At 38.4% G+C, this 23,809-nt stretch overlaps 1 protein-coding gene across 5 annotated transcripts in view; it reads left to right on the top strand.

The window, feature by feature from the left end:
• LOC121922110 (transient receptor potential cation channel subfamily M member 3) overlaps positions 1–23,809 on the top strand; it is a 459,242-nt gene that overhangs the window by 331,263 nt on the left and 104,170 nt on the right. For 4 of the 5 annotated variants that reach the window (XM_042451065.1, XM_042451064.1, XM_042451067.1 and 1 more), the window contains exon 7: positions 12,905–13,079. In XM_042451065.1, coding sequence (XP_042306999.1) covers positions 12,905–13,079 — 175 coding nt within the window. Of the gene's footprint in view, positions 1–12,904; positions 13,973–23,809 lie in introns of those variants that run through there. The other variant, XM_042451068.1, reaches the window with a different exon arrangement.

Here is a 23,809-nt window from a genome sequence, read left to right as displayed (position 1 = left end):
CTTCTTCAGTTCTGACAGTAGCCTCTTGTCCTCAGTACAGATTCCTCACTGGAATTATCAGATATGTTGGCATTCCCATGTGTTTAAGGGAGTTCATAGCCTTTCATGATCTATACAATTGAAGGCTTTGCTGGAGTTTATAAAACATTTGCTGAATTTCTTTTGGAATTCCCTCGTGTGCTCCATTAGCCATCATATGTTTGCAATGTGGTCCCTAGTGCCTCTTCCTTTTCTGAACCCTACTTGGACTTCTGGGATTTGTCTCTCTCTTTGGATGGAGCTTATGAGGCAGAATTCTGAGCATGATTTTGCTTGCATGGGAGATCAGTGCTATAGTCCTATAGTTGCTGCAGTCTCTTCTGTCTCCTTTTTTGTGGATGAGGATGTATATTGTATATTGAAAAATCCTGTGAAATATTTGTTGCTGTTTATTGCCTGGTTATTTCTGGGTTATTCCCAGGATAATGACTGCTGTGTGTGAAAATCTTAATTGCAATTTAATAGTAATTGCATGATTTTCATGGGATAAACCCCCTTTAAACTTCCAATTTTCCTCCGTATGATGAACTCAGTATGAAAACCACCCCGTTTCTTCTTCTCTTTTCATTCCCTGAGTAGAACACTGTGTCATTGTCTGATTCACAATGGCCCATGCCTGTCCATTTTGTTTGCTATGTACTGCTATGTTCATGCATTCCGTTTCCATTTTTACTGTGTCTAGCTTCCCTTGGTTCATGCTTCTCACATCCCACATCCCTATTTTATGTGCGGTGCTGCTTTGGATAGCATCTACCTTTTTTCTTCCCATCATTCTTATGCCTTTATCTATTCTTGGAAATGTGATTTCCCTTTATTTCTTCTTGTCTCTCTGTTAGTTCTCTGATCCTGCCTTACTTGGGATGACTCGTCATAGGGTTTTCTAGGTGAGGGGTTACACAGGGAGGGCCACCTACACCTCTCTGTGTGCAGTGCCAACAAGTGTTAGCTATGGTATCACTGCTTTTAGTGACACCCACCACTACTGCTGCTGCCCAGTAGCTGTTTTCCTCCCTATATGGTTCCTCCCTTTGTTGTTCATTTGCTTCCCTACCCATCCACTCATGCCTCCCTGGGTTCCTGTGCTCACCTCCTAACCTCCCCGCTTTAGTTCCTCGGCTGTCTCCCAGCCTATCTTCCTTGTTCTTTCTGGACCAGCTGCAGCTGTGGCTTCAGATTTGGAGGGGGAATCTAGCCCTCTTTCCCATTTCTCCTTGTTGTCTCTTCAAGGCTCTTTCAGGATGGGGGGCACTTCAGGATGAGGAGAGGGGGCTAGATGGAATCTTTTCCTCCTCCCTCTGTTGCGTCTCTGAGGCTCCTTCAGGATGAGAAGAGAGATAGTAGCACTATAAGAGTGTAGTGCGGTAATGTGGTAAGTCAACAATACTTGATCTACCAGCAATGTTATGTTCCCACCAGTGATATAAAACAAACAAAGCATTTTTTAAAACCCATTGACTTAAGATTACTGTGTGCACACTAAGGAGCTTAAAACAGTAGCAGTTCATCAGTCAGTAATGGAATATATTATGTTAGACATGTGTTCAGTTAAACCAACTTAACTGTATTGTGCAAAAAATCAAGAAAAGAAATGGGGAACCAAAGAGGATTTTATGGATAAATTATATTTTGTGAGACAGCCTATTAGCTTGGTTACTCAGTGGTAAAATCCACATTTATCAAAGAATGTTATAGATTTGCCACTTTCCCTGCATTATGTCATTTAGTAATGCTGGGATTCAGGGTTACTGCACCTTTCATGCAGGAATTGAGAAAGGGGGAGGGAAGGGAGACTGAGAGAGAGAGAGAAAGAGTGCGAGATGGATGGGTGGATTCTGGGTTAGATCTAGTGCTTGTCCCATGTGGACCATACCCCCTTGGAATCAATGGAATTACATTACTTGTGACTAACAAGTTTGATTCATTTCAATGAGTCTGCTCTAATTAGGGACTAACATTGAATTTAACATTGTATTTAGCCCACTAGGGCTTCAATTAGTCTAGATTGTGATGTTCATTTCAGTGGGTCTATTCTAAACCTGACTAATGAAGCCAATCCATTGCCAGCAAACAAATTCTGACAGGGAATTTATCTCCTGCAGGTGCTCAAATAGCTGTAGCATTGGCTCCACTTTGGGAAACAGAATCAATCACAAGACTATTAGATCAATGATATTTTCTGTTCAGTTACCATTCAGTAATTACGTCAATGGATCTGCTGAGACTGAGTCTCTAAAGTACTAGGGTACTACTGTCTTGTTTAGACAGACTGCAGAATGATACAGTATGATTCTATTAGGTATATTTGGGAGCAGATTATTGATGATAAGTTAAGCTAGTTTTAATTGTTCTTACCTGTTCTGATGGCATTTGCAAATTACAAGAGTCACTAAGAATAGGTTGATGGCCAGAAGCACCACATCAGACAAACCTACGTCACCATTTGTGCCATCTTCTGCTTCTACTTTCATACTGATTTTATATCTAAATACTTATAGTCTTAACTGAGGAGGCAACCTGTGCCATTTAACTGTTTAATCTATCAAAGTTACTATGGGAAGATGTTGCTTCACTAGATAAAAATACTGAATGTCTTGATTCATAACATTTGTGTGGTGTGCAGCTGGGGACCCATTGCCAGGACTGAACATTATACTGCTGCGGATTGCTTTCTGGCATCTACTACATTCCAGGATGTTGAAAATAGATCCACTTTTTTTGGTTCCTAAAGTATGACACTGTTGATTCATCATTCTCCTCTCAGTTCTGGAAGGGGCTTGGATGAGTTTATATTATTATATTACACTACACTTACTCTTGAAAGGTGATAATACTATATACTTCAAGTATATTTTCTGGCTCAGTTTGAGATGCTTAATTTCCCAGATCATTTCACAGCTAAATACATATACAATGAACCATGGTGGACAATTTCATGTTATATCTATAGCCAAGTGTCTCTATAAGAATTGTCTGGTCTTGACTAATGGCCTTCAGAATTACATTAATACTAACACTCCCAACTGTCTTTCTAAAGCTAGCAAAAGTATATATAATACATTTCTGGCTACAATATAGTTCTTTATCTCTGTGTTGTGAAAATAGTAAGACAACTGAGGGCCAAAACAGATGGCAGTGGGGGCCACGGCAAATACATGCCATGGCCCCAATCCGGCTACCTTCCGCCCCAAATAGGAGTCTCAAAAATTCACTCCTATTTGGGACAGAAAAAAGTGTCCCCTTTGCTACTGGAGCCAGCTTTTCACGGGCTCTGGGATGAGTGGCATCTAAACGCCATGCCCCCAAGTCTTCCAGAAGCCAACCGGCATGTAATCACCAGCACGGTTTCCAGGCGTCTCGGGGGCATGGTGTGTCTAAATGCCATGCCCCCAAGCTGGCTATAAGCCAGCTTTACCCAACCATCTGTTTCAGCTCAGAGAAAAACATTTTACTGTGTATCCTTTGAGTAGATCAGTGCAATCTGTTCAGTGATGAAGGAATCCTCAGTAACACTCTCATCTGTTATGTAAACTCGAGTTTGGGAAGGAGACGCTGTTAACAGTATTTGCCTTTTAATGCTTTTCAGCCCAAAACACACTGCAGAACTAATCCAGTTTGAGATCACTTTAACTGCCCTGGCTCAGTGCTAGGGAATTCTGGGAACTGTAGTTTCTTGTAGCACTTCTGACAGAGAAGGCTAAATGTCTCACAAAGCTACCATTCCCAGAATTCCCTAGCATTGAGCCAGGCCAGTTAAAGTGGTGTCAAACTGGATTACTTCTGCAGTGCATTTAGCCTCTTCCTTAGGCAAAAACTACATCTGTGGCAATTGGATCAGGCTGTGTGGCTGAAGAGACTTGAAATGAATAGTCTGTGGTCATGCCACAACATCTATTAAGTACAGTACATTACTGTTACTCTGCTGAGAAGAACATTACTTTTATTGCTTTGAACGTGATATCCGAACGTGGAAATTTGGTGTACTCACAAGGCCCATCTGTTTCTAAATTGTGTTTGCTAGTCACATTTCCTTTTTAAAGTCAGAATCAAATCCTTTTAGATTGTACATTGATTTCATTCAGAATGAGTACACTAGCCTCTAGAGGCTTGACAACAAAATATTCAGCGTGACTAAACTTTGGAATTCTGTTTCTGAAGTAAGCAGGAAAGGTATCCACCACAGCTGCTATTGTTTAAATAGAAAATCAATACAATGGTGCTGTTGCATTGAGGTTTCACTTAGTGATCATTCTTACTTGCAAGGATTTTTTCATTGTTTGTATCATTGTAAAAACAAGTGAATGAATGCATGACCTGCATAAAACTCTGAAATTTAAAAAACACTGTTCTGTCTACATAGAAAGCATTTTTCTAGGTTAGGGGTTTTTCCCAAAACAATATTCATTTTTGTAATTTATTGAAAAATATCCTTTAAAATCCAGTCTCTAAATCATTGCTACCAAAATATAGCACAATCAGAGTATCAGAAAGCAATTAAACAATCAAGTACAAACAGCAGTGTAAGTGCATCAGGGCAAAATGCCATTCTATCACCATTTGAATCCTAGTTATATAACAGCTAGCCTGTACTGCTTGAATGTTGACTTCTTTGCATATATGTGGAATCAAATCATCAGGGACACAGTGTCTAAATTAGTCTGAACAGCTGCTCTTTGGCATTTAGAGCAAACATGACAATTTAATAGCAGGATATATTCAGTCATTTCAGAGACTGATAAACCGTGATCCTAAATCTTTGTTCATAGTTATCTCATTACAGGGTGATACAGATTTACTGGGTGACAATATTGGTATAATATTTTTTCTCCACTGTGCAGTGGCTGACATATCCTCATCTCCCGGGGAAGAAAAACTGTAATGTTTCAAAAACTCAACAGTTCTTATGATTGACCCATTAAGTATACAATAATTTATAATGGATCTCTTTTTTAACACTTACATTGATTTCTTCCTCTGCAGCCGTAATAAAAACATGAGGGAGGAACTGTATGTTCATCTCATAATCTGGGTTTGGAGGGAGGTTAAACTTGTTGCTCTTAGTTTCTAGTGTCTAATTCTAATTCCCATACCTAGGAAGGAAATTGGCGTATCAGCCTTGCTGTTGTTGTTGGGTTTTTTTTATATATGTGAATGCTATTCTTTGTCCTCAGTAGAAAGTAGCTATTATGTTTCTCTTTGAAACAGTTGGTGGAACACAGTAAGCATGCTGAGAAAATCGAGAACAAATAGTACTTTTTATTTTTTTATTTTTTTAAAGTGTTTTCTTCATATATTTCTGTCATAAATGGAAAGAAAGGAACAAAGTAACCTTGAAATCAAAGCATGTCCACCCACAACTGGATAGTATCAAACTGTCCAGTTCATTATTAGTAATTGGCTTGCACAACTTTGGCCAATAAGTATCCAGGTGTTTCACAGTCATGGATTTCAAAGGTTTTGATGTCTTGATCCAAAGCTGGCTATTTTGTATCTCAAACTTCCCTGATGGATGCCTTGTCAGTTTTGAAAAAGTCTAAGTGGAATTGCGCCACTGTTTTCCAAGGCATCCTTTGTCCTTGCAATCTCCTTTCCCTGAAATCTCCCCAGTGAATGCACTCATGGGTGGGGATGTATGGGAAGGGGTAGTGTTTGTTTTTTGCAATGCACCTTTTGTCAAATCCTGATCATTTCTAACAAAGCTGCATGGTGCCATTTCATGGCTAGAAAACTCTCCTGAAAGATAACAGAACATGTTACATATAAGCAAGAATGTGTGAATTCCATGATTCCATAATCTACATCACTCACTACACAACTGCAGAATTTGGTACTGGGCACCCTGAAATATCAACTTCAATTTTAAGTCTCACATTCTTAAGGCCCTGAGGTTTGTGAGCAATGCTTGGAACCTTCGGAGTCAGAAGGGGATGGGGCAGGTGCCTGTTGGCCTTTCTTGAAATTGACAGAAAGAGAATAAATAATGTCCACTTGGAGGCAATGTATAAGCTACATAAATTTATAGAGGGAACAGAATTTACACAAGTCATTGAGGAATGTCCAAGTTGTTTCAGTACAGATTTTTCAGACACATGCTCCCTGACTATAACACTGCAGTAACAGTGTTACAGTGTAAAGCTTTAATCTTCTCATAAAATTATTCCTCTTGGAGTAAAAGCTATTTCACTTCCCCTTTCAAAACAGAATCGAGTTGCTCATGACTCGCCAGCCACATGTGATTCCACCTCCCACCTTTTTTAAGGGTCTTTGCGGCCACCCAATTCTCCCAAAGCTGCCAGTTTTACCATGAAATTATCACTAAAGCAAGGCCATGCTTCCTGCACACCTTGTTTTAATGCAGCATACACTGGTTTATTGCTACTGTGCTGCTGAGCTGGTGGCGAAAGGCAAAGGATGAAGCCCTCTAGGAGTTTCAGAGGACATGTCCAAATGTTGCTCCCATCTGTTTTAAAACAATGGATTGAGTCACAGAACAACTCCTAAGAAGCAATACTTATAAGTGTCTGTTTCAGTAGAGTATTGTTCAGGATATTTTGCTTTCTTTCAAATGTTTCCACACATTAAAGTTACAATCACAGGACTGGCTGACTTTATTGAACTAGTGCCAGACTGTAGACTGAATAATTCAAGCTGCTACACTGACAGCAGGGAAGGTCAGGTGCCTAATGATTCACCTAAAGATATCTAAATCCCCCCAAAATGTATTTTTCTGAACAATCTTCCACTCCACCATGTAAGTATATACATTGAATTAAATAACTGGTGTTAGTTTACCAAAGCCAAATGAACTTCCAGATGGTCAGCTTTTCTGAGTTTTGAAATGATGGCAATGTCTTCCATATAATTTTAGTATAGAATATTAGTATTTTATAGTGCATTTTAGGTGGATTTTTAGAGCTAAAATTATTCTTCCAGAAGAAGAGTAAACATGAATTGGAAAAGAATGTAGGGAAGTCTGAAGCTGAGTGGCAAATTCTAACATTGTAAAGTGTCTTCAGTACCTGTTCATGTGACCTGTGGACTTCCCTTTGTCATCCTATGCCTGAGAATATATGAAGGGGGCTGGGAAGGCAAAGGGACGTTCAGTTGTCATCACCAGCATCTTCTCTGACCATTGCACCACCATCAAATGCATTGGAATGCTCATTTACTTATGTCCTGATTTTCCTCTCACATTATGTTCAGTAATTAATGCATTTATGTACCCTGGGATGCTTCCTTGGTGTCTGGTTGTAGCTGGAACAGTACAGGGGACCCTTGCTATATGCTGGGGTTTGGTTCCCAGATCCCCTGTGGATAACAAAATCTGTGGATGCTCAAGTCCCATTAAATATAATGACATAGCAAAATGGTGTCCCTTATAAAAAAAAAGGAAAATCAAGGTTTGATATTTGAATTTATACTTTTTTGGAACATTTTCAAACCATGGATGCTTGAATCCGTGTATAAAAAATCAGTGTATAAGAAGGGCTGACTGTATATGGGTAATCAAGCTGAATCTGTATCCAGACACAACATAACGTATGACAGGCAAGCAGGTTAGGCCACCTTACAGTAATAAGATATGGCTTGCAGCAGGTTTCTGTTACTTTAGATACTTATGTTTATAAGCTAAAGTTAAATTTCAGCCATTCCCAGGTTGATTGCTTCATCTGGAGCTCCTAGGGCTTTGTCTTTGCTTTGCTTTGGATTTTCTAGGAAATGCAAAGCAAAATATGGCAGTTACAGATCACAGGCGGTTACCGGTCCCTCAGCGACCTGTTAAGTTGCTCCGTTGATACAAGTCCCTCTGGGCTTGTCTGAGGTCAGATTGAGGCTGGGCACCTCACTCTGTCCTCAGTGACTTGCGCCCATAGCAGTGGGGACCACAACCACATGTTTTGTTCAGCAGATAAGGGAAGAGGAGTTTGAGGGGGAATACAGGGCCCAAAAAACTCCAGGGGAAGCCCAGATTTTTCTGGCAAGTGTAGACAAGCCCCTAGATGCTATGGCAATAGCCCCAAGTTGTAACATCAGACCTGTACCATGGGGTTGGTATTTTACAATTAGTTATCCATATGGGTTATTCGTACAATAATGTGGATTAAACAAAATCTTTCTACAAATGAAACAGCTCCTTCCATCAGTTGTTGGCTTTTGAGCCAATGAAGATTTTCTGCTGGCTGAATGGAAGAGACAGAAATCTTTGTTGATTTTCCCTCCTCTATAGTCACCAGTGTCCCCTGACAATTTGCTATAGGGGATTGGGAACATCAGAAAAGAGAAGCTAGGGACTGTAGAAAGAAGGATAATATCCCAAAAAAAAAAAAAAAAAAAAAAAATGACTCCACCAGTGGGATGTCCTGAATAGAATTTCGCTCATGGATGCTCTCACTGAGAGAATCAGATCTCTGGATCAGTGGAGAATATTTGCAAATATTTTTAAGGTATGGCAATGACTTAAGCAGTCCCTGTAAAACCACAGACATTAGAGGATCATTTTCTTTTCTGTCCCCCTTCCCCTCATTTTTTGTTATTTGCCTATTATGCTCCTCTGTAATTTCAGGTATGATCCTTGATTAATTTTCAAGTTAAATATTCAAATCTTGATCAAAAATGTAGATAATGAAATCTAAGAACCTAGGTAAAAATCTTTTCATCTGTTTATTTAAACAGAAAATTGCCTCATTTCTCCTGACTTTGATATAAATTTTGAAAAAATGTGGTTATAAGGGGACTTTTGACAGAACAATGAGTAGATAAAGTTTTAATCAACCTTTTCCACAGGGCATGGTCAAATAATTTACTAAAGAATACATTTTGATATACTTCCCTAATGTCAATCAAGACATTCATGGAGCATATGTGGCAGCCAGGGAAATGCCTGTGAGTGTTTTTCTTTTAAATGGCAAATTTATTGAAGTTTCAATTTAAATTTGCTTATTCTTGAATATTTTGGCCTACTGCCTGCAATCCAAAAGCATTTAAACTTAGGCTCTAGCAAGCATACAACCAGCCATTAAAAGCAAGCCTTTTGTACAAAATAATGCCTCTGAGCCATTTCCTATCATTCTTTATAGCATCCCAGAACTCATCCTTTCTGAGGTATCTTCCAACTCATTGCTGATTTAATGCTATATCAGCTGTAACAACTGAGATATGGGCCATGCTAAATTAGTATGTGTCTATGAGATGTTCAGTTTTCCTTTATTTCATTGCAAAAGAAACCCTTAGCCACGAGGTTTCTTTCTGATAGCACAATAAAGGGCAATGCTTCAGCAAAATGTGCTGCTGTAGAGCAAATATCAGGAATTCAGCGTGTGGAAAAATATTTTTCCTTAAGCATCCTGATTCATCTTGGAAACAGGCCTAAGTTTCATGTGAGATCAAACCTGCCTGAGGCTCCTGCATGCTTCTGTTTTTTTCACATCCATGCTTTCCTGGGGGGTTCATGTAATCGTCAAACAACAGAGTGGATAAATGAATTTTGCCTTTTTCCGCTCTGCAAAAAGACACACAGCCACACACTTGCAAACTCATTTATGCCGAGTTTGTTATTCTGAGGGTTACCCATGGTGTCAAGTTTCCAGAAACCTAGTAGGGCAAAGACCCAGCCAATGCTGCTGTCAACATTGCAGATAATTCACACTGCAGAGGTGTAGATTGAATACCTGGGAACTGAAGCATATCTTGAAACAGGCAGCCTCAGAACAAGACACTTAATTGCAAATGACTTGTGAATGAGGAAAGGGGAGCATCTTGTTCCCATTACTGAACAAGTTTTAAGGCTGCTAAAAAAGCCTGCAAAAGCAATCTGTACAGAGATTAACAGAAAGGCAAAGGAGTGGAACCAAAGGTCAGAAGGGATTTAATATTGCTAGAAGTGCATAGTGAGAAAAATATGAGGCATGGGAAGAGAAGCCATCAATACATTGAATTAAAAGTTCCTCTCTTCAAGTGGTACTTCTGATGTTATAGAATATATGAATAAAGAGAAGCTGTTGTTACATAATGCTTTTATATAACAGAAGATATTTCATTTCACCTTATGCTTCCTACTTAGGAAAAATTGCCTCACTTACAAGTTGCAAAAGCCATGAACAAAGTCAGCTATATTTTTGTATTCTGAGCTTCATATGAGAGCCAGTGTGGTGTAGAGGTCTGAGCACTGAACTGTGATTCTGGAGACCAGGGTTCGAATTCCCACTTGGTCATGAAAATCCACTTGGTGACCTTGGGCAAGTCGTACACTCTCAACCTCAGAGGAATGCAAGGGCAAGAGCCCATCTGTACAAATTCTGCCAAGAAACCCCTGTAATAGGGGCACCTGAACTTCTCCAGAAATCAGAAATGAGTTGAAGGCACACAACAACAAAACGACAAACAGAATCCTGACCTGCATGCATAAGGAAGAAGATGGTCTTTTATTAATAATAATTTATAGCACAAACACTCTAATTTAAAATCAAAGTAATATATATTTAGAAGATAAAAAACAAAAGAGATCAAAGAAAAACAGAGCAAAGGGGGAGAAGAGATAACTATTACATAATAAGATTCTGGCACCCCCCTCCCATCCTGATTATAATAGGAAAAAAGGAAAATATTATTCTAACACTACAGATCCAACTAAACAATGCTACTAAAATTATTGAACACAGTAACTACAGATTATTGCATTGTTATATTTTGTATTGCTCAAACAATCCATAAATGATTTTCAATCTTTCAAAAGGTGTTTGATTAGCTTATCCTTTACCGTCCTTGCTAAGTTGGCCGTTTTTGCTGGCTCAATGACTTTAACAATGCATTCCTCCATCGTCAGTACTTCAGTCAGTTTCCAAGTTTGAGCAAACAGTATCACTGATGTTACCATACACTAAAATATGTCTTTCTAAACCTCTGGAGGTTCCCCAGTGCAATTCTCTGGACAACTATGGGGAATATTGGGTTCACTATTCTCTGTGTTTTTCACTGGATGCAGTACTGGGGACATATCCCCTACAGATTCAGAAGTCATACTGTACTCTTTTAATTGTCTTTTTTGACAAAAATCCACTCTGATTCTCATGAATAAACTGAGGAATATGTTTCCTCAGCCTGTGACTTAGAGCAAAGGGACTTAACTTTGGATTCTCCAGCCTGACAAAATGAGCAAACTGAATAGAGAAGCTGGACTATAATGTTGTATTTAAGCAACATCTCTAGGATACTAAAATGCTCAAGGATGTGTCAAGCATCTCTTTGTCTTGGATTTAAATAGCTCCAGATGAAGATAGAGAACATGATACTGTACTTCATGGATTCATATCTCAGCAGTGAAAGTCCATTCCTTTCAAGAGATGCTATTTGAAGGAGACAGTGGGCTGACATGGTGGATCTGCAGGAAGGCTGAAGCTGCTTTTGTATTTAGGGTCCCTGACTGGAAGAAAGTTGTCACCTTGACCTTTACCCTATTCAGAAAAATGTCTTATACCAACCTGTCCTCTTTTTTTCCTTTGTCTTCTCCTGATGATTGGGGTGGGTGGGTGTGTTGTTCCATAGGTCAACAGAAAAGAGAAGAATAAATTCTGTGGACCTAAACTGTAATTGATACTGGTTATGGGAGATGGGTATATGGATAATAATCAATGATAAATTCAATTTAGGTTCTCCAAATGTATTCCTATCTTCTCTTCTGATTTGCAGAACACATCCACCTAATTATCAGTTGTTGAGAATTGAAAAATTGTTAAATATAAAAAAACACAGAACAAACTAAGTGGTGGTATAGTACCTCATGAATCTAAGCTTGGATTCTAGCATGGTCTTGGGCCTTTTCACACTACACATTTAATGGAATCCTTTAAGTTGTAGTTGAGGGAAGCACTAGAACTCTCTGGATGAGAATTATACATATCCCTCCCTAAAATGGAAATCCAAGATTTTGGAGGATGCTGCTATGACAGTTAAATTGGAATGAAAGCACTAAATTATGTAGTATGAAAGGCCCCCAGGTAGGTGTGGACTAGTACATTTTCTAGGTGGGAAAATACTATGATTAAGATATATTATAAAGTATAACTTTCAGGAGAATTCTAAAATTTATGGAATACTTGCCCTATGTGTCCCTCAGGAGTACTTAAATACTGCCCTTACATGTTAAGGGGGTGTATGTTTTCATGTCTCTCGATTGACAGATATCATTGTGGATTTCATTGGTTTCAAAATCATGTAGTAAAGACTTCAGCCAAATTTTGATATGTTGCAGTTGTCAGTTGAGATATGTAGCTCATAGTTAATGTAGAAGAGGTATTTGGTAGGAAGATTGCTGCCCAATGCTTCTCAGAGCTATTCAGCCCATTGAAATGAGTTGGGGGCTTTTATATTGATGAGTCTCCTGCATTAAGCATAGAGGTGCTGGATTGAATTGAATGTGTAACTGAATTTTATTCATTCATTCATTCATTCAATATCAATGCAATCACTCCTGAGGCAATCAGCAATTAAAGCAATTAAATCAGTACAAAGAAGAAGAAAAAACATTTGCAGTGGATTTGTTACCCAAAAAGGTGGAGGGAAACTTGGGGTCTCCACCAACTATGTCAGCATCTTTTTAAATGTTTGGGAAATTGCTTAGAAACTGCTCCTTTACCTGTCTTTGTTACTGCTGGTATATTAATTAGCTAACACATTATTCCTCATATAAATATAGGTTATATTCTCTGCAGGGGATTTCATGAGACATACAGCATTTAGGGGATGGACTTTTAAGTACTGCTTTGGCCAAACAGTGCCATCTATAACTTCAGTTTGTTTCCTTCTTGTCGTGTGTTTTTGATTTGTTGGAATCTTTTGTCTTTCCTTTTTTCTTTTGTATGTTTCACTCCAGGGATCGGGCAAGGGGTCCCAGTGGTGGCTCTCATTGTGGAAGGAGGACCCAATGTAATTTCTATTGTCTTGGAATATCTACGTGACACTCCACCAGTTCCAGTTGTTGTATGTGATGGCAGCGGCCGAGCATCAGACATCCTTGCATTTGGTCATAAGTACTCAGAAGAAGGAGGGTGAGTATTGCCAGTACAGTTTGTTGAGATAAATCCTTCTTTGCAACCATTCTGTTATTTGCTCATTTCAGATATAACAGAGGCATAATTGTACTGCAGTAATTAAGTGGGTGTAACCATTACTGCCAACAGTTAATAGATTATGCGAATGAGTGAGACACCACAGGTGCTCTAATAAAGGGAGCTCATTCATGAGCAGGACTCTGCAGTCATTTCTAATTAAAGGCTTAATGCATTTCTTTGCTTGAGCTGAAATGAAGACCTGGGGGCTGTCCACATGGACAAAAAGAAATGGTTTCACCCTGTTTCAAGCCATACTTGTTTATATGATGCACATAGCCAAAACAGGAGGAAACCAGGATGAAATTTTGCTACAGGGCTAAACACAGGAACAGAATAACCCCAGTTTGCTCCAAGCCAAACCGAAAGGTGCACACTAGCACACTGGCATACTACCTATGTGAGTGAAATCATGCAATCAAGCAGCAGGACATGCAGCATCCAGTGGGCTAGCAGCTGGGTGAGACAAGGAAGATGTTTACAATTGCAAGTGGCGCATTCATGCAGTGGTGCACATGTATTACAGGAGGCAAAGAAAATGGAGCGGTGCAACTCGACACTGTTATTGCTCCATTTTGATGGTTCCATTCTTGCATTGGGAGAGGAGCAGTGTGAACTGTGGGTGTTCCGTCTGTTCTGGGAGTGGACCATGTGGACAGTGGGTGATCCTCTGGAATCAGAGAACTCTAGGGCAACTCAGGCTTTGTTTCCCAAGCTGAACCTCAATATGCTAACAATACATTATTCCTTGCCAGCTCACTATTTCATGACTGTTAAATGATCTTTTTAAATAAATAAATAATAAATAAATAAAGTTCTGTTGCATACTGCTCCTTTGACTTCCAAAAAAAGAAGATAGATATATATATATATAGTTTTGTAATTAAAAAAAATACTTTCAATAAAGAAAACTTAGCAGTAGAACCACAAAAGCAGTATGTCCCAACACATGCTAACCTGGTATGATGAGAAGCATAATCCCCTGAGTTTGGAAAGGTTGTACTAAAATGTCATTAAATAACTTTATCAATCACATAAACCAACTTGATCTGGCCACAATTTGGAGCTTTTCTTAACACACCTCTCTTCAATAGCATGATGGGGGCCATCAATGGTCCCATGTGCTCTCATCTGCATTCCTCGTGAACCCATTTCTTCCCTGTGTTCTACCCAGCATGCCTTTCTTATTTTATTTTAATTTTAATTGGTAACACAATTTTGGAGTTATGGGAATGCAATTTTGTAATAAAAACAACAACAAAAGCTGCTTGGAAACAGCAAGGGGGAAAGAAGGTGACTGACACCCTGTGACTGCTCAATATCAGGACTGCCATAGACTGTCACTTGTCACACGTGGACTAAATAGTGGCAACACATTTGGCCGCTTATGAACAGAATTTCCCATAAATGAAAAGATTTCCTCTAACAACACTTCAGAGGCACAGCAATAAAGGGTTGGGGGCAAAGTGCAATAGGCACCGCCAAAGGCACTGTTCTCTTGGTAAAGTTGTGGTTTAAAACCCACATGCGAAAAAAATCCAAAAACCTTGATATTGTAGAACTGCTACACAAGAATAAAAGAGCCAACCAGTGAAAATGTCTAGTCCAGTGTTCTGTTCCTAGATGCCTTTCAGAAGCCTACAAATACTTGAACTTGAACTTACCTGCATTGTCTTCCTTGCGTTCTCAAGCAACTGATTTATGGAAGCATATCCTCTTTGGTATGAGAGTTGATGTAAAACTAACCTAACTAGTAGGAATGGTCCTGACCTCCATGAATTTACCTAATCCTCTTCTAAAGTTGTCCACATTTTAACTATGCACCATATGAAAAAGTATATCTTGTTCACTGATCTGGATCCTCCAGTGTTTAACTGAGCGACTCCAAGCTCTGGTATTATGACAGAAGCTAAAGATTTGTGCTTGCAGACATTGGAGACTGTACTCCCTGAGATAAGATCATTCTGCTTAAATATCTTGTAATATATTTGTTGGCTCAAGCAGAGTTAAAGATATTCCCCTTCTGTTCCTTTTTATCAGTCTAAAATGCTTTCCTGTTTAGTCAGGCCCATCTTCATTGTCATTTGCTTCATTGAAAGTACTGTATATGAAAAGTCCAGAATATAACTCTATTCTTGTAATGTTTTTACTATTAAGAAAAACGAGATTATGAAGGCATAAAAGGAAGTGAACTTTTGAGTTATCTCTAGTGAAACCAGCCTTTTAAATGTAGATTCTCAAACATATTATTTTAAAAGACAGCCTTTTTAATTTTATTTTCTGACTATTATTCTTTCATGAACACCATTGGCTGTGATAGTTCAAGCCACCATAATCACAGTAAAACTGCATATGAGTTGACTCATTCTTATAGATATTGAAGAGAGATTGTTCCTAGCATTTGCTTGCATTTCTAAAGATCCCTTCCTAAAACAAGAAATCAATGCATTACATTTATCTGTAGAAAGTATAAGATATTTTTCAATTATTGTTTAAAATGCTACAGACATTTACTGAAGTATATTTCAACTGAGATTTCCTATTTAGTCATTTCATATATACAGGCATTTCAGTTCAGGTAGAAATTTTTCTGCATCATGCTGTTTCATTGCTGAGTTCTAGTGAATGTATGAACCAGGGTAATGTCTCTTGACTTCATTTTCCTTTCTTTATAGGAAAAGTCCACACTGGGATTTGGTTTTTAAAACCCTACCAAGACAGTCTATATTTTCTAATTTATATGCACTGGTTGTCTATTCAGAGTACACATTGTTCACAACACATATAGTGATTTCTCTGCCTAGAATCAATAATCACAAGCTTTTTGCTTCAGTACCTTAAATGCCTTCTTGGAACCAAATACAACTGCATAGAGTTAATACTTAAATAAAATGAGTGTATTTAAACAGGAACAGAGCATGTATTCTGAGGAAATATCTATAAAGAGATTATTATTGTGATAGTGGTTGAGACTAATGCTTCATCTACATCTTTACTCACGCACCTTAGGATGCAAGGCCAACTACAACTTTTAAAAATCACCTGAAAATGTTGTCATCACCACTGTGATGAAGGAGATGTTAGCACCTCCTCCCACTTCCATACACACAAACCAGCTGGACCCGCAGTTGCGTCTTATAGGTCATGGAAATCCTCTGGCTTTGCAACACTGTATAGGAGGGTAACACACATGATAACCTGCTTGCATCTTCCTACCACATCCCAGAATGGGATGTTTAAAATGACCACCTTACAATATGATAAAGCCAGTCCATGATGTAGCCAGTCTGTGGAAGCGGGCATTTAGCTTCCAGAAGGCTGAAATGGCTCTCATACTTTGGTTACTGGTACTAAGAACAGTGAGCTACCATATTCTGGGGATTTTGGTCCCACCATTTTTTTTTCTTTGAAATATATCCAGCATTAGAACACACATGAGCATTTTTCTGAAACTGAATGCAGCCCTTGAGCTAAAGGAAGACCACTGAGCTTGTGCATGCTTTGGCATCTTTCTAGTCTTTTTGTTGTTGTTGTTGCCAATCCTTATATTTTATAGTCCTTATTTTTTAAACAATCCAGCCTTTATGGAGAACACAAACATTTATGCCTGCCAGAAGTATGTAAGCTCTTTGGTATTGTTTTTGTTTTGTTTTTGTTTTTTACTTTATCCTTTATATCCTTTATATACATGCCCCTAAGTTTTACCTTCGACTTATACATGAGACATATCAAGATCCATAATTTTGGCCCAAAAGCCTGCTCTGTAGTTATACATAAGGCTGACTTATACATAAAGTTGACCTATACATGAGTATATACAGTAAGCAAAATAAAGAGAAAATGATTTAAAAAGCATAATTTCCAATAATTTATTTTGTACTTAGATTTTTAATTACGGATGAGGGAGAGGACAGCTCACTCAGCATGCACAGTTTAGCTTAAGTTAATGTGTCTGCTCTTTCTGCTAATTCCATTGTAATATTTCCTTTTGTTATAGAACCAAAGTGACAAAGAAAACCCACAGTTATATAGTTTCCATTTCAGTGCAATCAATTCAGCTTTTGATGCTTTTAAAGAAAGGGTCCATGTGGCGTATTTAAAGGATTGGTTACAGAGTTGCAGATAAATAGCAGCAGCATAGAGAGGTGTATGGAAGAAGTATAAAAAGCACCATGGTTAAAACTGTCTTACCTACTATTTACCCCAAACCCAGAAGTCATCTGGTGACAATCCACTAAATAATTTAGATTTGGCTATGGCCCAGATCCTGAAACTCATCTGTTCATTGCAGTGTAACAGGCTTCACAGCTGAAAGACTGCAATGCAATTTCGCACTGTGTGCATTATCCTCTCTGACACAGGGCATCAGTTCAAAAGAGATTTCCATGTCAGACAGAAGGATGCCAAGGCCCTGTCATCTGTCTCTACTGGACCTGCCAGAGCAAAGAAAGAAGCCATTCTGCTGGGAGTTTTGTTCTCTAGTGTGTTTGGCATACAAGGAGATTGCCAAATGAGAGAATGAACTCATTCGGGCACCAGTCCTACAAATACTGCTTCTGCTGGAAAGTGACTTTATTGGAACAAACTTCTAAGTATGTCTCTGCCTGTTTCAGTGACAGCCAGGATCACCATCTGAGGGTTTCACGTATTATGTTCCATATGCTCCCTTTACTGGGTTCATTATATTGCTGTTTCCAAGAATGCTTTAAACACACATGCCTTTTTTTATAAATACAAAATGCTTGTATATCATATTCTTGTCTCTACATCTAATATGCTCCTACAATTAACTGGCTAATCTCTTAAACTAGGTGACAGCCCTCACACGAGGAGAAAAGAATTTTAAGATCCCAGAGCTTATAAGAGAATTTGTTGAAATCCTTAAGACTATCCTCAAGAGTCATAACAACACTTGGCACTCAATTATTAAGCCAATTTCACTTTTTTTCTGGAACCTAAAGAGGTTCATATCAGACCCTGAAACCAACATGGCTTTAAATCCCCTCTATTCACCCAAGTGCTATTTGTGATCTAGGTTTACTGCTTTTACTATTTATCTTTGGCTAGTAGCTTCCATTACCACTGTCTAAACGCACACATACAGAAAGATGAAAACACTCATGGGCCTCAAGCCAACATTCCCTAAGTGTAGTATGAATACATGCGTGCGGACATATACAATGCCCATGCACAATAACAACATTGTGTAAGACATGGGTGCCATTGTGCACAGCATACAGTGCACAAGCACAATGCAAAAGTATAGAAAGTACAATTGCAATGCAAAGTACTGTATAGGATGCACTGCCAAAATATACATTGTGTAACTTGCCTAGACAAGATGAACAGATGAATATTCTACCTGTGCAACTCCACTTCCAGTGCTATCAGAAAAATTTGTCTGTTGTGCAGTAGTGAATTTTTGGCTCTGTACATGTATCACAAATTACATTTGCATATGTCTCTTAAATGAATTGTGGCTGTTGTGGGAAAACCTTTGGGACAGGATTACCCATGAGAAATCTTGGAAGAGTGGGAAGCTACATATGGGGTTGGAGAAATGATGAGAATGTGGGTATCATTACTAGATGAATGGGTGTATATCACATAGCCAACATCTTGTACAACATCAACAATACAGGAACTGTTTCGTTATTACAAGGAATGATGAGGCCATGTGCATATCCCCCTTCTTATGATCTTTGTTGGAGGAAAGGAGTGCAAACTTAAAGTGTCCCAGGTTCTCCTGGCTGGTGGTATAAGCCAGAGTATGTATTTGTTATATATGATTTGTTTTTTTAAAGAACGCAAGATATCCCCCCCCCCCCAATTCCAAGTTACAATTATTTCTGCTTTACTGAATCACCAAGAAATTGCACTGGAAAATACCAGGTCTTGCCAGTGGCCTAGAATCTTCACTGTATAAAGTGAGTGTATTTCATAAAGGTTAAAAGTTAAATGTGAGGTCACATAGTGAATTATGTAAAAATAAATAAATAAATAAATAAATAAATAAATAAAGGAAAGCAGCCATCTCTCCTTCTAATGTGCACAATTTTATTCACACAGATCTTCAATTAATCCACGGGGAAATGTATAGCAAAAAATAAAAATAAAATATTACCTGGAATAACCTTAAAATCAGTATAGAGAAACTGCAAAATGAATATTGCTTTGAAGAATCCCATTTAACTCTTTGAGGGAACATGATCCATAAGAGAAATGACACCTATCTTTAAAATATACCTTAATTTCCTTCATGAATATCTCATACAAACACAAAGAGAGAGAGAGAGTCTGGATGTTATGAACTACAGTTGCTACAAGGCCAGAGGGCATGCATGATAGACATGTTAGACAAAAAAATAAAAAGCCAAATACCACCAGATTAGAGATATCTCTGTTACTTAATTCCATGATATACAGCCTTTTTGTTTTAGATTTGTCACTTCACCAAGCAATAGATGTTGGCGGGGGGTGTGTGTTATGGGTCACTTCTCTTTTGAAGTAGACACATGAGAGACCTAGGGGTATGTTATACAGTTTCTGTATAAACAAAGGCTCAGAAGATAGCAAGGAAGCACATAGGTAGAGTTTCTTAATGGCAAAATAGCTTGTGTCACGGTTTAACTGTGGCACCATTATAGACCCAGGACATCAATTCCACAAACCCCAATGCAGCCCAAATTCAAAACTGTCTGTCCTTTTTTTGTACATTGGGATCTTACAATTAGTCAAGGGGCATGGTTTTTAAAGTGACTTTTGAGGCAAAAGACTGATTCAAGTGGCCTACTTCCCAACAGCAAGAAACACCAAATATACAGAAACATCCATTTGCATAACAGAAGAACAAGCCTGTCACATCACACTATGTCCTAAAATGCATTGGTGCTTAAAGAACATTTCATATTTTTGAAACAAAGTTTTCATTACTTTGTCTTGTCTGCATTCTACCCTTCAGGACATTCTATATAATTTTCTCTTTTAATTTTTAAGTTGTCTATTTTATAGAATCTTATCTTTTAAATTTCCTTCAGGAGTGAAGGTTTAGCATATTATGTGGTGTGCACAGCCCAGTGTAATAATTTTAGCACTCCATTTAATTGATTAAAAGTAAAAGTGGTGACAGTAGGAATTAAGAAATTTACCTGTGTTCCACAATTTTTTTTCACAATAAATACATTTTTTTTCATACCACTACAAAAAAAAATCCAAAACTGATCACAGGGTAACCTGTTTTTGGTAGTGGAGAAGAAAGGATTCCTGCACCAGGTTTCATCACATGGATCCAGTTGCAGACAGTAAACTGTGGCAGAATGTGGATGTGAGTTCAGATGTCAATCCCAGTTGGGATAACAGGGTTTTCACTGGCATTCTGTTGGCAAATTATGGTGGCATAAACTGGATTTAGATCACTGCAACTCACTTTTTTGGTCATTGCAGAGCTGGGATTTTCTGCCAACTGTGTAACAACAAAAATGCCCTGCAAACCCTACCTTAACATAGCTCGAAAAATATACACATGCATGTGCACGCACGCACACCTCTGAATGTGGGCATTTCCTTGTTGGAAGAGAATGGGGGAAGAAGCTATATTCTTGTAGATGGACACAGGCATTCATGGGGAACCCCCAGGTGCATTGTATTACTTTCAGTCAGATGCATCTTCAGTATAATAAACATCTGCAATGCAGACTTTACATTATTCTAGAACAGTTAGTTTTGACATGGTATGCACTAAACCTGGGTGATATTACAATTCTTGCTAGACAGGACTGTTGGGCAATGATGCCACTCTGATTAGATAAACCTATTATTATCATTATCATTATTATTATTATTATTATCTATAGCCCACATCTCCCTGGAGGATCAGGACGGGTTACAATCAAGAATAAAACATAGTAAAATAATAACACAATCCCTAACCCACAATTAAAATACAACAGCATAAAAAACAGTTATTAAAATCGCAATAAAATTACAATAAAATTTAATCCCCATTACAATGAGGCGATTTAAGGGAGAGTCAAGGAGGCACAGTTGTGGGACAGTGAAGAAGGCCCATATATTAGTCTGGGAATGCCTACCGGAAGAGATCTGTCTTGATGGCTTTCTTAAAGGCCTCAAGAGATGTTATATGACGGATTCCCTCCGGTAACTCATTCTAAAGTTTAGGAGTGGCCAATGAGAAGGTCCTCTGGGTAACCACAGCAAGTCTGGTCTTAGTCTGTAGCAAATTTGTCCCAGAGGACCTGAGTGCATGGGGTGGATCGTATGGAAGGAGACATTTCTTTAAGTAAACTGGACCTAAGCCATGTAGAGCTTTAAAGGTGATTACCAACACCTTATACTCTGTAGCATTGGTAATAACCCCCCCCCACACACACACACACACCATTTACAGTGAGAGCAATGGAAGAAATTATTTTCCTCTTAGTAATACCATCAGACAGGTCATGGCAGCTTAAACGTTATAGCCACTAGTAATCACTTATTGCCTGGCATCAGGTCGTGCAGAAGCACTTTCATGTTAATGGAATCAAACAAGAATCAAGACAAGGAATAATGGTTGCAGAAAGTCATGAAAAATGCACAATAAATGGAAAGTGTATGCATGAGAGTGGTAACTGTGAATTCTTTTTTCACCCCAATGGATCAGCAATGTTGACTCTGGCATTGAAAATAATACCACATAAATGTTTTCTCCTACCTCTTTAAAATATATACATTTATGAAATGAAAATCTGGGTGATGAAAGTGCAAAAGGGAAAGGTCACTGCATTGTTTCCAATATACGATCCTGTGTAGACCCATCAAGAATTGGGAGACCTTCTATTTGCACATAAGCAATGGGGAGCTACCACTTTACTGTTGAAATGATACTCTTCTCCTCATTTTATTCCTCATTTATATACTCTTCCTCATTTTTAAACTTGTTATGAACCCAAACAAAGTCCTGTATGCTAATCAGAACTCTTCCAGTTTTGTTTTATTTTATGATTGTCAGCTACTGCTAATAAGTGACTTGGTATTAGGTACTGTGCTATGTGCTGTTGTTTTTTTGTGTGTGTAGCAAAGTAAGAGGCAGGAAGGTTGATAGATATGGCTCAACCAATTGCCTACATTTTAGGATTCTCCTTGAGAACATATCTAGGGTAATAATAGTAGTAGTAGTAATAATAATAATAATTTTATTTATATATCCCACCTCTTCCAAGTAGCGAAGCGGGATTACAGCATTAAAATAATACAATGCAATTGACAATCAATAAAATACTAATACTGAATTAGGCATCCCTATTAGTTACTTAAAATCTTCAAACCTCAATTCATGTACTATCATACTTAGAGAGGGGGGTCTTAGTCATCATCTCTATACCAAATCCAATGGAAAGGCCTGCCATAAGAAAAACATCTTTAGTGCCTTTTTAAATGCATCTAAGGTGGTGATAAGATGGATCTCCTCCGGCAGACTATTCCATAATTTAGGGGCTGCAGCAGTGAATGCTCTGTGGGAAGTTGTGGTTAATCAAGTGTTACAATATTCCAACAAATTCTTTCACAATGTTCTGAGTGTGCGGGACGGATTATGTAGAGAGAGGCGTTCCCGCAGGTAACTCGGGCCCAAGCCATATAGGGCTTTAAAGGTAATAACCAACACCTTGTATAGCTAGCCCTTCAAAATTTACCAACACGGCACTGATTTAAACCAAAGGCTTTTAAAATATTCTGCCCTTAAGATCCATAGCAATTGTCTGCTGATGAACAGTTGCCTTCTGCACTTGGGCACAGGCCAAGCATGTTGCATATAGCTATCCCCATATGAAAATGGATAGTATGCCCTCAAATGACCCCAGCAACACTCCCCCATGGCTGTGTACTGCAAAGGAAGATTAATACTGGCAGACAAGCTTTCTTTCAGGAAACTTGTATGCCATTTCTTATCTTTTCATTGAAGAGTCCCCTCTAAGTGTATGAGGCACTCCAGTGATCTTGCGAATGGAGTTTGAAATGGCTACATGAACTCAGTCAGCTTACAAATCATTGTGGATATTTCGAAAGCAGAGAAAGCAAAACTCTTGTTCTTTTTTATTTGTATCTGAGAATAGTTAATGTAGTATAGGGGAATATGTGGCCTACCAGATGTTGAATTACATCTCCAGTTAGCCCTCACCATTGGTTAATTCTGACTAGGACTTACAGGAGCTGTAGTGATTATTATCTCCCATATCCTTTTTTACAAAAAGAGAAATGAACATATTTTATTGCAGTATTGGTCCTGGACAAGGAAATGCCTTACTCTTTCTTCACATGCTGTTCCTGGTGAAAATATAGGTCCTTGTCTCTTCCCTATGGATTGGAAAGCCATGAAGGAAAGTTAGATTGTCAAAATGGCTGGTGGTTTAGTGGTGGATCTCATCATCATCACATCACTTTGCATTATTTTTGCCTAATCAAACATAATGCAAAAACGTATGTTTGAAGAGGTTTGAGCTACACTGTGTTTGTGGTGGTTTGCAAGATCTTTTTAGGAAACTTAGGGGGGAAATACACAGCAGAGAAGTTAATACCAGACATAGGCTTTGGCAGGGTTCTTAATAGTTCCTGTGGATTATAGTCTATATTTGATTACCTTGGCTTCCTTTATAAAATGTGATTCATTTAAG

Source organism: Sceloporus undulatus, chromosome 2 (genome assembly GCF_019175285.1).
Source record: "Sceloporus undulatus isolate JIND9_A2432 ecotype Alabama chromosome 2, SceUnd_v1.1, whole genome shotgun sequence".
Classification (NCBI taxonomy): Eukaryota; Metazoa; Chordata; class Lepidosauria; order Squamata; family Phrynosomatidae; genus Sceloporus; species Sceloporus undulatus.
Note: the sequence above shows the minus strand (reverse complement) of the source record. Positions and strands in the feature narration are given on the sequence as shown.